Genomic DNA, 14,147 nt, shown 5'->3' on the forward strand with positions numbered 1-14,147 from the left:
ACTCTCACCCCACTAACTGTGTTGTGTTAAAAGTTTTAAATTTTCCTTTCTTCATGGACAGAGAAAAGAACTCTTCAAGCCTGTGGAGGGGCAATGTTTATAGGACATCTTTTCTCTACAGCGTTTAATTCTCCTTCTGTAATGGAAGGAAGACCTGTTTATTCCAAAACGGTTACTTTGGCACTGTTCTGTTTGGGCCAGAAATAAAACAGAATCACTTATCCCTTCTGCCTTTTATTTCAGAAATACTATGGAGGGATGAACCTTAGAAACAGAGGCGATGTTAAAAAACAAAAACAGGAGAAATTTTAAAACAATAATCTGCCTTTGGAAAGTCTTAACGTTTTATGTGATTAAAGAAATAAGGCATTTGACCTCTAGTCCTGTATCTGTCCTGATTCCTGTCCCTCACCCTTCTCTGTGGTACAGAGGACTTGGTATTCAGACTCTTGGATGCAGTCAGAAGACAGTCTGGGGTTGTCAGAAGATCATTCGAAGGCGGGTTAAAATAGCAAACATGGCACTAAATTCTTTTACGTTTTTTATGGAAAGAGGCTAGGCAGTGAAAACTAACTGTAGTCTTGAGCTGATGTAAATTTGAATACAAATGTGTATTTGTATGTATTTGTGATGTAAAGGCCTCGTGGGCATCTTTGCTCCCTGTGTTTGGGGAGTTGTCAGGTAGAAATGAAAGAACGAATTCTAGGGGCCCCAGCTTCAGAAAGAGTAGAAGTGGGTTCATTATCTTGGTGTCCTGCTACGAGGTCTCATAGGGCAGTAACACTGTCTGTGTCCAGTAAGTACATCGCAAATGATTCATTGGGATATTGACGTGGTTAACTCTGTGGGTATTTTCCAAATACAAAATTCTCTCCTTAAAACACTTCTGAGCTGGAGTGATCAGAAATTCAGGGTCGATAAAAAATTTTCCTTGCTTTCAGTAATGCTGTCAATCAAAATTGCTGAGTCCACTTATGAAAGACAAGGACTGACGTTTAAAATTCTGACACTCTATTTGAATTCAGTATTGTGGTCTCTGGATTTTCACATCACTGCCCTCCCATAATCCCTTTCGTTATCATATTCTGACATGATTTCATGTAGTAATACAGAAAGGAAAAAGCTAACAGAAGCTGAGATAAATTTTATTTTTCTTTCAAACAGAAGAAGGAAAAAAGGTGGGGTTACACTTTTATAAATATCTATAAATATCGAGCGATAAGCAAATTTTCCAAATAAATAAATAAATATTGCCACATGCTAAGGAACGTAAGAAATTGTGGGGACCACCCCGGCTCTGCCAAAGGAAGAACCCCTAATAAATGGTATTGCGTGTATAAGATAATGACCAGTTTTCTGCCAGAGTCCTTTCCAGGATTTTATGTCTAGTTATCAGTATGGGGGAGCTTCCAAAAGCTTATAAACAGTGTAATATCTCTATTAGGAAATGAAAACTATGGAGAAAATATTTGCCATGCACTGTTATATGGGAGCATACACAGTTTTAGCATTTCAGAATAGGAACCAGTCCTTCAAGTTCAGGTTAAAACCATCAAGTGAAAAGAGTTGTCCGATATTTCAGAAGTAAAAAGAACGGATTTGTTTCTAAGGCTGGGTGCATGATGGCAGTGGGAAAAAGCAAGGTGATGTGAAGAAGCTGTTGCTAGCTAGCATTCTGCTCTGTGGGCGGCCATCTAACAGAGGTAGGAACATGGGAACCCCCAACCCCCACCACTTCATAGAAAGACTCCGAGTCAGGTGCTAAGGCTAGGTAGAGGGAGGCTGAGAGCATCAGGCCCACCTGGCTGGTGCCTCAGCTGTTGGGTAAGTGAGGTTTGGTTTTCACGGGACCAAAAACTGTCTTCATGTAATGTCCCCAGAATTTGCAAGTGGCCAAGACCGGAACATGTCAGCCCAGGAGTGTTTACCTCTGGAGCCAGCGCTGGAGAGCGATAAGCAGAGCATAGAGAAGAGCTGACAGTGTTGTCTTTGGGTAACTCCTACATTTTGGTCCCCTGATTATCGGACTTCTTTTCCCCTGAGTCCTTGATGCCACTTCACTTCCACAGAAAATGGAACCCAAGAGCAATCCCATTGTCCCAAGATTCCCTCCCTGTGTCAGTTTGGTAGTTAATCCTGAATGCAATACTACTCAGCTGGGAAGTAGGCTTCATAAATGCCTCAGAGGGGAATTTGAATTTATTTCCATTTAAAAATTTATTAAAAAAAAAAAATTTTCCATTTCCTAGCAGGGGAGATTTTCATGAGCCAATGCCAAAGCTCTTCCCCTGGCCAAATTCACTAAAGCCCAAGACGGGGCCCATAGACAGGGTTATGTCACGGTCTGCTTGGGAGCAGGCAGGGTCCTTCTCGTCCCTTCGGCTCTGGCTACACAGAAGGGGAGAGAGCCTGGCAAGGGGGGTCCACTCCATAGGGAGGTTGAATTTTCTAGCTTGATTTCTTGCCTTGGTTGTCCCAGCGTTCTAGTTCCCTTTTGACCAGCCTACTACCCATCTTTCTGACAGCTCTTCTCCAGAGATGCTCAAGGAAGAGAAAAGCCTTGAGATTAGGATTTTACCAGTTTGCCCAGGTCAGCTGTTAATGCCCTAGTCAAGGTTGCAGACTCAAATGCCAACAGGGTCGGGGCTGGTGCCACAAAGGTCAGGAGCAGTGGAGATGCTGCTGGCGTTGGCTCTTCCCTTCACCTTCGAGGCCGTGAGCTCACTAAGCTTATGCTTGGATTTTAATGCTGGACTGATGAAGAGGAGAGGCGTAGGGAAGAGGAACTGCCCGGGGTGTTGGGGGGATGGGTGGTGGTCGGGGTGGGAATCCCTCTCTCCTTCACCAAGACGAAACTAATAGTTTTATCTTTCTGGGCTTCAGAGTTCGGACAGGTGGCATAGGCGGGGTGGGGAAGGCGGTGAAACCGCCATGACTCAGGCCTTAAAGGTACATTCTCGGGGGACCTCCTGGCGCTAACTGCCCGCTCCACCCCCACCTTCCCTTTCCCTGCACTGCGGAGGGCGCGGGTCCCCCTGAAGGCAGTTTGGTTTTCTGAAAGGCTGCTGGGAAAGGATTCCTTTCTGGTTTCCCTAGATGAACTTGGGGAAGGGGCGGCACCTGTCCACGTCCATCCCCCCCGCGTGCACATTCACCCGGTTGCCTCTGAGCACCCCTAACGGGTCGCTGGCCACCACACTGTTGTCCTCGGCGCTCGGGAGCTCCTGGGAGCAGGAGGCCGGGGCGGGGGTCATGCGGGGCCGGGGCTTCAGCACGTTCAGCGGGTCGTGCTCCATGTCCTCGGCGCTGCGCGTGTGCCGCCGCGGTCTGGGGGTGTTGAAGTGGATGAGGGGGATCTCGTTCCTCCGGGACAGGAACTGGGAGTAGGGCGGCGGGTTGGTGCCCGGCAGGAAGGCCCTCTTGGCCTGGCCCAGGCTGACGAGGAAGCGGTGCTGCGGGGAGTGGTACACGTCGTAGCCGTTTTCCAGTGTCCGCTGTCGGAACCTGCAGCTCTCGGGGCTGAAGAGGTGCTGAAACGGAAGGCGGTGGGGTGAGCGCCCCGCGGACCCCGGGCCGCGTGCTCCGCCCTCCGGGGTGGGGGTGCTGGGCCTGGCTTAGCCCTCCCTGCGGGGCTCCATCAGGGGGCCGTCCTTAACCCCTCGCTCCCTTCTGCGGGGGGATCTGGCCTGCGCTTTCCAGTTGCCCAAGCAGGCAGCACGGCTGGGAATTGCAGGGAGCGGCAGCGGCGTCCCCCACAGCCCCCGAGCCCGGGGCCCTCCGCCCGCCCTGCACCCGCTGGCTCGGCTCTGGGCTGGCCACCGCAGCCCTTTGTCCAGCTTCTGGAGGGACGGCCAACTTCAGTACAACCCGGGCCCTCCCGCCTCTGCCTTTGGCTGGAAGTTGGCTTGGGTCTGTCTCCTTGCCTGGAGAAAGGAGGGGGGATGGGATTTGTAGGGTCAGACATAACTGAGGGTACTCACACTCAGAGATAATGTCCTTTGGGATTTGGGGCTGGGAACTCTGGCAACAGATGACTAGGTTTGAACCCTCACTCTGCCACTAACTAGTACTGGGTTTTACTGAAAGCCTCCTAGGACCTTCGCATGTTGTTTCTGCTAATCCTCAAACTCCACGGAGTGTTTTTACAGATGAGGACTATCTCTATGCCTAAATGTGGTCCAGAGATATTTTAATTGAATGCCTATATTGTTCCACAAAGAGTTGTCTACTTGTGGCCAGATACTGTAGTAGGTGCTGGGACACGGCAGCAAGCCAAAGAGGAAGTCATTGCTGTCATGGTATTTCTAGTGGGTCTGTCTGGTGGTAAGAGGTTCCTGAGATGAGCAGTCCTCCTATGGTATGACCTCAAAATCCTTTGGAATATGCCTGCAATCTGTGGTTTGGGAAATCCTATGCTTACCAATCTGAATGACCAGCGACCACAATTAAGGCAGAGATCATTCATGAGAGGTCTTCATTTTTTTCTAATTTTTAACGATTTTATTTGTTTATTTGACAGAGAGAGAGGGAATGAGCATAAGCAGGGGTGTGGTGGCAGGTGGAGGGAGAGGGAAAAGCAGACTCCCGGCTGAACAAGGAACCAGATGAGGGACTCGATCCCAGGACTCTGGGATCTTGATCTGAGCCAAAGGCAAGTCCCCAACTGACTGAGCCACCCAGGTGTCCCCATGACAGATCTTTAACTGTAGGGAGATCCCAATTTACTTCTTCCAGGTGAGGAAACTGATGTGGAGAAAAGTGAGGGAACCAGCCTGAGGTCAAGAAGGTGTTGTAAAAGAATCAGGAAGACACGCATGGCTTCTCACTAGAGGACCCATGTACAAGGTGCTGTGTAGATGCATAGATGGGTGCCCGTAGGCGATCAGACTAGAGGCTAAGAAAACCAGAACTCCAGAACCAGACTACGTGGGTTCAAGCCCCAACTGCATAAACCTGAACATCTGCTACTTAGATTGACTAAATCACTCCGTGAAAACATCACCAAGCACTGCCAATGGAATCTTTCTAAGATTTTATGTTCCGGCGAAGAAACAGATTATCTTTAAATGGTGGCCAGCCCAAAAAAGAAACTCACGGATCCAAAGATGTTGCCTCTGAAGTCCATACAGAGGTACCGCCTACTCATCACCCCTGTGATCACCACAAAGCCAGCATCCTCTGATCGGATCATCAGGGCACCTACAGAGAAAATCATCGAGGTCAAAACCTGGCTGCATGTCCCATTCCTAACTTCGAGCCCTTCCTGAAAATGCACCTGCCTGAAAACTTGCTGGGTGGATTCTCAGCATGCTGATTTCACTTCACCCTCCCTTGTCTTTACTTGTTCAGCTTCATTTCTTCTGATTCCCCCCTTGCAAACTCCCACACCCCCCGCCCCCCTGTTTGCCCCCTACTTCCACCTCGTGTCTGTACGGAGCACTCTGAACTCCCAGCATTCTCTCCTCCGTGCCGGACACGTGTTTCCCTCTCCCCTGTTTTGTCTCTACTTCCCCCATTGCCCGGCTAATGCCTCTTCATGTCTGTGGCCATCATCACGCTCTCACAAGCCTTCTGGGCTTTTGGGATTTTTAAATCTACACCAAGATGTCCTTTAAGGGTCCAGCTTGTAAATAAAGCCTGATGTTCACTCAGGGATCTGCACGGCAGTCCGTGATCCCTCACCCAACACCCGTTATGAATCCAGAACTGCGCGAGAATTGATCTCCCCCTCCCTTCTCTGCTTATTGAAGTCTCTCATCCTTCCAGGCCAGGCTCAGATGTCACTTGCTATGAAGAATTTACTAATCTCCCTATTCAGAATGAATGCCCTCACCTGCATTACAGAGTGTACGTCATTCACCAGACCTTGACCAAGTTCAGGTTATCTAGGGCCTCCCCTAGAGTGAGCTCCCTGGGAGGAGAGGGCTTATTTCTCTGTGTCTATTAGATGCCGTGGATGCACAGAATTTCTTCTTGGGTCTTTACTGCTACTCTCTGTCCTCTTCTTGCTTGGCGGTGTCCACTCCAGGGCAGTCCCTCATGGTCCTTCAGGGTCCCCACTCAACAACCAGTCTCCAACAAGGGCCTAAACCCCACGCATACCACCCACACTTTAAATAATCAGTAACTGCCTGCCCTCGTGTAATTTTAACAATTGCAATGCATTGTACCAAGGGCCAGTTAAAGTCTAAAGCTGTTTTGTGGCAAGAGTATCATTCAGCAAGAGTTCCACCCCAAATGCTGCTTAATTACCTGACATTTTCTGCTAAAAATCATTTAAGTCTTTGGAGTCCCTTGCATTTACTTACCACAGAATTTCCATATGCGTCTCCTTTGGCCTCACAACCCCCTGGCAGCTGTTCGAACTTCTGTTTTAGAAAGGTAGTATGGAGAGGTTGAAAATGCCCGGGATCTGTGCCCAGGAAGTGGGGTGACTTACACCTGGGTCTCCCCGCTTTCCCTGAGTAGGCTCAACTCTGAGGAGAGTAGCAGACAATACTTAGACCCCAGCTGAGGATAGAGCTTCGTTTGGACTAAAATTGGAATGATGTAGGACAGAGGGAGGGAGGGCGGGAGCAAGCCCAGAAAGGCGAGAAAGCAAGAAGGCCAAGGAGAAACATTAATTTGTTCCCACGTTTGGCTAAGGGTCAGCCTTGAGGGAAGCTTCTGGAAGTGGGGTGGGGTATAGGAGGTGCAGAGGTTATTTAAATTGCCCCATAATGAGGTCTGCCTACAGGTCTCAAAAATGGCTAATCCTAGGACAAGCTCTGAGAGAAACAAATGTGTAAAAATAAGTTTCTGTCCTGATGAATTTTCAGTCTAACTGGGAAAAAATTACACATAGTCACTGGTTTTGAGTGGTTGCACTTAGGTACTTTAGAGATTTTAAATTCTCAAAACAACTGGGATCTGGTTAGTCTTATTAGTATTAACATGGGTGCCAGCAGCATCCCCATTTATGTGCAGAGGCAGGATTTAAAGTGAGGACAGCCATTCTAACATCCTCTTCCTACAACCCAGCAATCACCTCCAACAGAAACCACCCCCAGCCTGAGGAGACAAAACCAAGTGCCAAGATCTGTGGTGCAACCCGTGAGAACCCCAAGTCACACTGCCCCTGAGAGGGTCAGGGAAGGGGCACTGAGCCAGGAACCAGGGCACGTAGATTCTGGTCCCAGTTATGCCACTTCCTAACTCAGTAGCCTTGGACAAGTCATTGTTCCAGCCTCGGGTTCCTTAGCTGTGTAAAGAGGGTGATAGTAGCTGGCCTGCTGACTTTACAGGGTTCTGATCAGAAATAAATGCAATGGTGGTTGGAAAAGTGACTTTTTTTCAAGGAGCATGGAGCAAATGGAAGGCATTAGGTAGCATGCGCTGGCCTGCCACTTACGGCAAGCCCAGACTTGGGCAGCCACGTGGGTCTGGTGCTCGGGGTCGGTGTGGGCTGTGTGCGAGCCACGGGAGCTCCTGGGCTCTGGGGCTGGTCCCAGTAGCAAACAGCCTGGAGGGGAACCTTGAGCAGCTGCTACAGATGATGCACAGTCTTGAGTCAAACCAATAGGAACCAATGAGAAAGTGCAAAAAAGGGAAGAGACAGGTGGCCTTCCCTTTGCCTGTGCGGAAGGCGTGTTTTCATAGGCCACGGAGGTTCTCGGGCAGAATCTGGCAGAAGGAAGGCACGACGACCTATTGCAGCCAGGTGGGCCTAATGGACTGGCCTGTGATCCCAAAAGAAGCATGGGGTTGTGTGACCTCGAGCCAGTGTAGTTCCTTAACCTTTGTTTTTCAGAGGTAGTGGGATCGTTGACCTCGTTTGGTCATCTTGAGGGTGTAATGAGATAATATTTTTCTCCACAATAAAAACACTTTCTAGAATGCTAGTAATTTTACTATTGCCACTTGTCTTCACTCTGCTCTAGAAGTGGGAAATTATCGGAGCACCTGGGTGGCTCAGTTGGTTGACTGTCCAACTCTTGATTTGGGTTCAGGTTATGATCTCAGGATCCTGGGATTTGTGCCCAGCAGGGACTCTGCTTGAGGATTCTCCCCCTCTCCCTCTTCTTCTGCCCCTCCCCTTATGCTCTCTCTCTATCAAATAAAAAATAAATCTTAAAAAAAAAAAAGTAGACAATGATTGGCTCTGTTCTATTCTCATGCTGGTAAATGATGATGGTGGATGTAAAGTGCTTCGAGCTCCTGGAAAGAAAGATACTATTTTGCAAGATTAAAGAGCCCCAGGATAATTCAGCTTCAAGTAGAGAGAGCACCAGTGGGGAAAATGGAAGAAGGAAAAATATCAGGATCTTGGACGTGGTGTTAACCACAGGGAGTAGGCATCTCTTCTGCTGTTTTCAACAAAACAGGGATGGTGGGGAGTGGGAGGGTGGCCTTCTTCATAGTAGGATCAGAGACACAGATATCAGAGAGGCTCTCTGACATCAGTGCTGTGAGTCCCAGGGGAAGTTATAGAATCTTACAGGCAGGTAATTTCACAATGACTGACAACCCAAAGATGGGTTGGGCACTCAGCTATTAATCAAGAATTGCCTAAAGCACAATGATCAAATGAACCATATTTCACCAGCAAGGTATAATTAATTAGGAGGGATAAAACACCACACACTCTCCATCAGTGTAAGCATATCCTCCACCAGTCTGTGAATGACTTGTGCTACTTATCTGCATGCCTCAGTGTTTCCTTTTTCCGTTTTTGCTAACTTTTGACCTTTGTATATACATTTATTTGGGTAATGACACAATGACTGATTTGAATAGTATAAAGGGCTATGTGAAGTAGGACAAGTAAGTCTCCTTCCCCCCACCAGGACCCCCCAACCCGAGTTGCCCTCTGATGGTTTATGTTGATTTCTAGAGACATAATTCTTGGCTATTGTCTACATCTGACAAAATAAAATCATTCCTAACAACAACAAAAAAGTCTGAAATAATTTCCCTGCATTTTGCTTCTTCTCAATCATTTTAATTCACTCCCCACTGGAATGAGTGCCTCCTCTGAGCCTGACGCCAATAGATATTTGAGGAAAGAGTTCTCCAGCTCAGGCTGCTGGCTTATAGGCAGAGCACTCACACTGTTCCACACACATCTCACCAGAGCCTTCTCACACTCTCTCCATCATGCTCGAGGACGACGTGTCTTTGAGGGTTTCTTTCAGTAAAAGCTTTTGTTACATATCTCTTGAATAAAATGAGCAACACTTTGTATGCACCAAGTGTATCCAGATTTAGTGCAGATTTTTGCCATTAAACTCCAATCTGGTTTCCCAAATGTTGTCTCCCGAACCCTACCACATCCCCTGGAGTTCTGGAAACTGCCTGGTACTTGCAGAGAACTTTGGTCCCTCCTCTCATCTCCCATCATCATCCATTGAGCACTTGAAGAGGTAGGCATGGCTGGCTTTCCCTGTGCATGTATCTTGCTACAGTTTGAGGGACCTTTGATTCCGCACAGCAAGGTCACAGAAAATTATCATTTAGTTCAGTACAACAATAAGGGCAAATCATTATTCCCATAAGAAGTTTCTTTTAATGAAACAGAGACCGTGAATACTCTGTCATTCCTTCCATTTGCTCTAGGTTGAATCAGCTTGCATTCTTCTGTATCCTCGGTGTACCTTTGACACATTCTTGTGAAGTAGAAGACCTTGTCTTTTTCCATACTCCTCCCCCTCTTACCACAGAATCCCCGATATAGGTGCTCACGAAGGCTCCCTCATTTGAATCACAGCTAACTGATCAACTGTGGACTGTGATCCAGCTTGTCACAAACCTAAACCTTAAAATCATTCCAGCGGCCTCATGTTGCCAAGCAGTTCCCAACAAGGTCAATCTGCCTCTGAGTGGAAATTTCAGCTCCACAGAGAGGAATCACCAACCAATAGCAAACTGGGTACCTCTGAAGCCCCCAGGAAACGTGCTGGAAGCATGGATGCATGGACAGTTCATGTGTTTGGTCAGACCCATCAAGACAACACACCTGGACAGTCTGTCTTTAGTTCATCTTTCCTGAGAAGTTTTATCAGACCAAAATATTAGAAACTCAGAGTTGGAAAGAGCCCCTGAGTTCATCTATCCCAATCCTAAGTCTGATACAGGAATCTTCTCTGTAACCTCCATTGTTATTTAGCCCTGTCCAAAGTTTATGAGCCAAACTCAGTGTCAATGACTTATCTGGTTTTTCCCCCTCTCAGCTTCCTTGCCTTTCTTTCTGTACATTTTTGGACTCTTTATATAGGACAAAGTGAGAGTGCTGCTATTGTGGGAAGAGGGATTATAGTTAAGACAAATTAATCGTGTTGGAAGAAACAAGTAAATGCTAATTAAGAATCTTCTCCCAGGGGGCTAAGCACACATGTGTGCATGTGCGCGCGTGCACACACACACACACACACACACACACACACACACACAATTGGATTCCAGGCAAGAAGCTAGGAGGCTGGAGTAGTACTCTGGTCTAGCCCAAACCTCCCCAGATCCCTTGGAGGTGGGTGGACGGAGGAGCTCTCCATCCTTCCCGGTCGGAAAAAAGCCCCTACTCCCCCTACTCACTGTAGATGGTCTGGTGGGGTGTGCCATCCACACGGCCATCCTTGTGGATCTGCAGGTGGTAGCTGTTCCTGGCGGTGGCCGTGTACAGGTGGGTCAGGCCACCCCAGCTGGAGCCGAGGAGCGGGGAGGCGTTGGGATAGGCTCTGACTACCCAGCACAGGACAGAGACCAGGAGCCCAAGGCGGGTCCCTGACATTGCTCTGAATGGCTGGCTGGAGTTTGAAACCTGACACTGCCTGTGCCTCCCAGGCCTTTTCCTCCTCTTCTTTGTGGGTATCTGGCCTGCGGATCCTAGCTGGATTCCCTCCTTTTTTCCCTCGGACTTTTAAAGGGTAGCCGTGTGACATCAAACAGGAAAAACTCCACTGTCCACATCCTCTGTGTTGTAACCAGCCCGTTGGAAGAGAATGCAGAGCCCTCCAAGGTTCACGGAAGGCACGTCATTATACACACACACACACACACACACACACCCCTCAATTTCATGCCAGCGCTCCAAAAAATGAATGATGTGTGGGCAAAAGTTATCTATGATTCTGGGTTGTCTGTTGACCTGTCCCACTTCCACCAGGAAATGTGAAGGGAGCCAGCAGTTCTGGAAAAAAAAAAAAACACACACACACACACAAAAAATCCAGCTTCAGTCCTGCAGTCGACAGACTCCTGTGCAATTAATCTCTCATTGAGTCTACTCATTTTGGTTTTCTCCATCCTTTTAATTCCTATCAGCAACTGTGTATCCGGTGCTTTCTCTGTGCACAGCACCGGGTGGGTGTCTTGAAGGTACAGAAATAATACAGGACACCATCAGGCAGAGAGCACCCTCTGAGATCCTTCTTCATGCAAACAGAGGTCCAAAAGCCTAAGTTGCCACCTTGGGAAGATTTCAAAATAGGAAGAAAGGAAACCAGGCCTTGAGGTCACTGCTGCTCTATGAAATTCTGAGATTTGAGTTCTCAGTTTTCCTAGTTCCGACTGTGTAAGGGCAACTAAACTGGTATTATATTCAACCGTATGTAGAGTAACTCAGAGACTTCATGGAAATGGGAAGGCTGGTGGCTGAGAACAGGGGATCAGAACCTGGGAAGGTCCCAGGGGCAGAGCAGCAGGCCAGGGTGTCCCAGAGTTAGTATCTCCTGGGTGCCTGGCTTCTGGGGCTGGACACTTCCTTGCAGACCCTGCTTATAGGTGTGCACTCTGGGAAGCTACATTTGATGGGGGGGAGAGTGCCGTGCCTGTAGTCCAATGGGGAGCAACTACTGCAACGCATACTAGGAAAATACATACATGAGGACACTGCTCCTCTTCCAATTTTCCGCTCACTGAGTGCATGCAGGCTAGACATCACAGTTGCCAGATGAGAGAGCTAGGTGATCTCTGCTTCAGTGAGGTCATGAGCTAACAGAGGAGGCAGAAACCATAAGTAACCATTGCACAAAGCACAATGGAATGTATAATCATACAGGTGCAGACAAGAGATGCCATTTGTTATCCTGTATTTGTGCAGGTTTTTAATGGCTTAGAAAACATTTTAAAATGCTAATTTTTACATCTATTAGCTCATCTGAATCTCACTGCAACCCTGTGAGACAGTCCCACTAGACATTATCAATATTTTGATTTTATATACGAAGAAATGGCAATCGTGGATTCATATGTCCAAAGTCACAAAGCAGTTAAGTGGGAGAGCTAGGACAGGGTCTCCTGGTTCCCTAGGTTGCTTCTCCAGTAATAATCACAATGACAACTTAACACTTACTGAGAGCTTACTAAGTGCTTTCCTTGTAGTAACTCATGTCATCATCATAATAACCCTTTGAGGAGATGCTGCTACCTCCTTTACACAGATGAGGGAACTGATGCCCATGGTTTAAGTACTGTGTCCCCAAGATGTACAGCCAATATGTGGATTGACATTGGATTTGAATTTGGACAGTCCAGCCCCAGACCGCCTAATGACTTGGCTAGATGTGTAAACCCATACAACATGTTAGGGCAAAAGAGCTTGGACTCAGGAACTCAGTAAGAAAGTGCAAGTAGCACCAAGGCATAGTAGTGTCCAGTGTTTCTCTAGCAAACACAGGCCTCTGCTCAGGTTGTGCCTCTAAGATATGGGGTGCTGCCTTCCCAGGTTAGGTAGATGATCTAGGACTTATAAGACAGTCTTCTTTAATAATGATCATAGAATGACCCATAAATATAGTACCACATCTTAGAATTCAGAATTGAAATACAGATCATTCAGGAACATTTGCCAGTGGTGAACTCCACATTTCCTTTTCTGGTTGCAAAAGGTAGGGATGGGAAGTACCGTGAAACAATCAGCGGGTATCAAGAAACGTCTCTGTGCAAGAGAGAAAGGAGGAAGGAGTTCCAGGAATGTTGCAGAACAAACATCCTTGAAGGTCTTTACTATAACTGAGCAGAAGAAAACCTTGTTTAGTTCAAAGCATTGTGTGAAAAGAACTAAACTCCTAGATGTGTAAGACATGCTAACAGTGGGGTGCCTGGGTGGCTCAGTTGGTTGAACGTCTGCCTTTGGCTCAGGTCATGATCTCAGGGTCCTGGATTGAGTCCTGCAACGGGGCCGTCCCTTCTCAGCAGGGAGTCTGCTTCTCCCTCTCCTTCTGCCTCTCCCGCTTGCTTCTTCTCTCTCTCTCTCAAATATATAAAAATCTTTTAAAAATGGAAATGTTAATGACATTCAGAAGAGGATGAGAGCACAAAGGGTGGATACTGTGGTCAAAAAGGGCTTTGAGGGAAGCGGGACTTGAGGGGGCCTTGTAGGATGGACAGAGAAGGGCACTTCCTAGCACCTGCCCGAGTGCAGTGGGAAGGCAATGCAGGTGTCTCAGGAAGTACATGGTTATTCATTTGTTCCTGTGGTGATTGGAGGGGGACCTCCCTGGTGGCTTCAGCTCATGTTTTTACAAAAGAGAATTGATGTGCCAGCTTAATCCACTTCCAGACTTCCCTCCGAGAAGGAGCCCCGAACACCTACTGGATCTGAAGGCAGAGGACAGTCTAGGACAGTAGACTTACTTCTGATGGGAATGGGTACAGGGCAGAGAGAAGAAGCATTACCCACTTGGTGACAGCAAAGGAGAGTACAGAATCTCAGAATAATTCTTTCCACTGATATATGGAAAAATTGAGAGTGGAGGAGAGGATATGCCCATTAGCACACACAGACAGCAGAACGTACAGCTCCGAGCTGAATTCCCTACCAGTGGGTTCCAAATCTGGCAACCCATTAGAATCACCATAACTACCCCAACACTAACCTTAGGCCTACTGAATGTGCAGCCTAACTATTTGCACTTTCCCCCAAAGCTACCTGGGAGATACCACCCACCTTGATGTTGATGATACTAAATGACTTTGCAAGGAGCAAGAGATGTAAAGAAGATTCCTGTATCAGACCTAGGATTGGGATAGATGAACTCAGGGGCTCTTTCCAACTCTGAGTTTCTAATATTCTGGTCTGACAAAACTTCTCAGGAAAGATGTACTAAAGACAGACTGTCAAGGTGTGTTGTCTTGATGGGTCTGACCAAGCGCATGAACCGTCCATGCAT

The 14,147-nt window shown here is 47.6% G+C and overlaps 1 protein-coding gene across 1 annotated transcript; it reads right to left on the reverse strand.

Moving 5' to 3' along the window:
• Nucleotides 1-265: 265 nt before the first annotated feature.
• FGF23 (fibroblast growth factor 23) lies at nt 266-11,037 on the reverse strand. The gene is made up of 3 exons (XM_047743346.1): nt 10,570-11,037; nt 5,096-5,199; nt 266-3,530 (listed from the first exon to the last, which is right to left on the reverse strand). The coding sequence occupies exons 1-3, from the start codon at nt 10,763-10,765 to the stop codon at nt 3,093-3,095; spliced, it is 738 nt and encodes a 245-aa protein (XP_047599302.1). The 5' UTR covers nt 10,766-11,037; the 3' UTR covers nt 266-3,092.
• Nucleotides 11,038-14,147: the final 3,110 nt, after the last annotated feature.

The sequence above is a fragment of the Lutra lutra genome, chromosome 8 (assembly GCF_902655055.1).
Source record: "Lutra lutra chromosome 8, mLutLut1.2, whole genome shotgun sequence".
In the NCBI taxonomy this organism is placed as follows: Eukaryota; Metazoa; Chordata; class Mammalia; order Carnivora; family Mustelidae; genus Lutra; species Lutra lutra.

Coding starts and splice junctions, on each gene's coding strand:
- FGF23 (XM_047743346.1), bottom strand. CDS start 10,765: ATGTCAGGGACCCGCCTTGGGCTCCTGGTCTCTGTCCTGTGCTGGGTA. Junction 5,200..10,569: donor ACCCCACCAGACCATCTACA/GTGAGTAGGGGG, acceptor TTTTCTCTGTAG/GTGCCCTGATGATCCGATCA. Junction 3,531..5,095: donor GAGGCAACATCTTTGGATCC/GTGAGTTTCTTT, acceptor CTTCCGTTTCAG/CACCTCTTCAGCCCCGAGAG.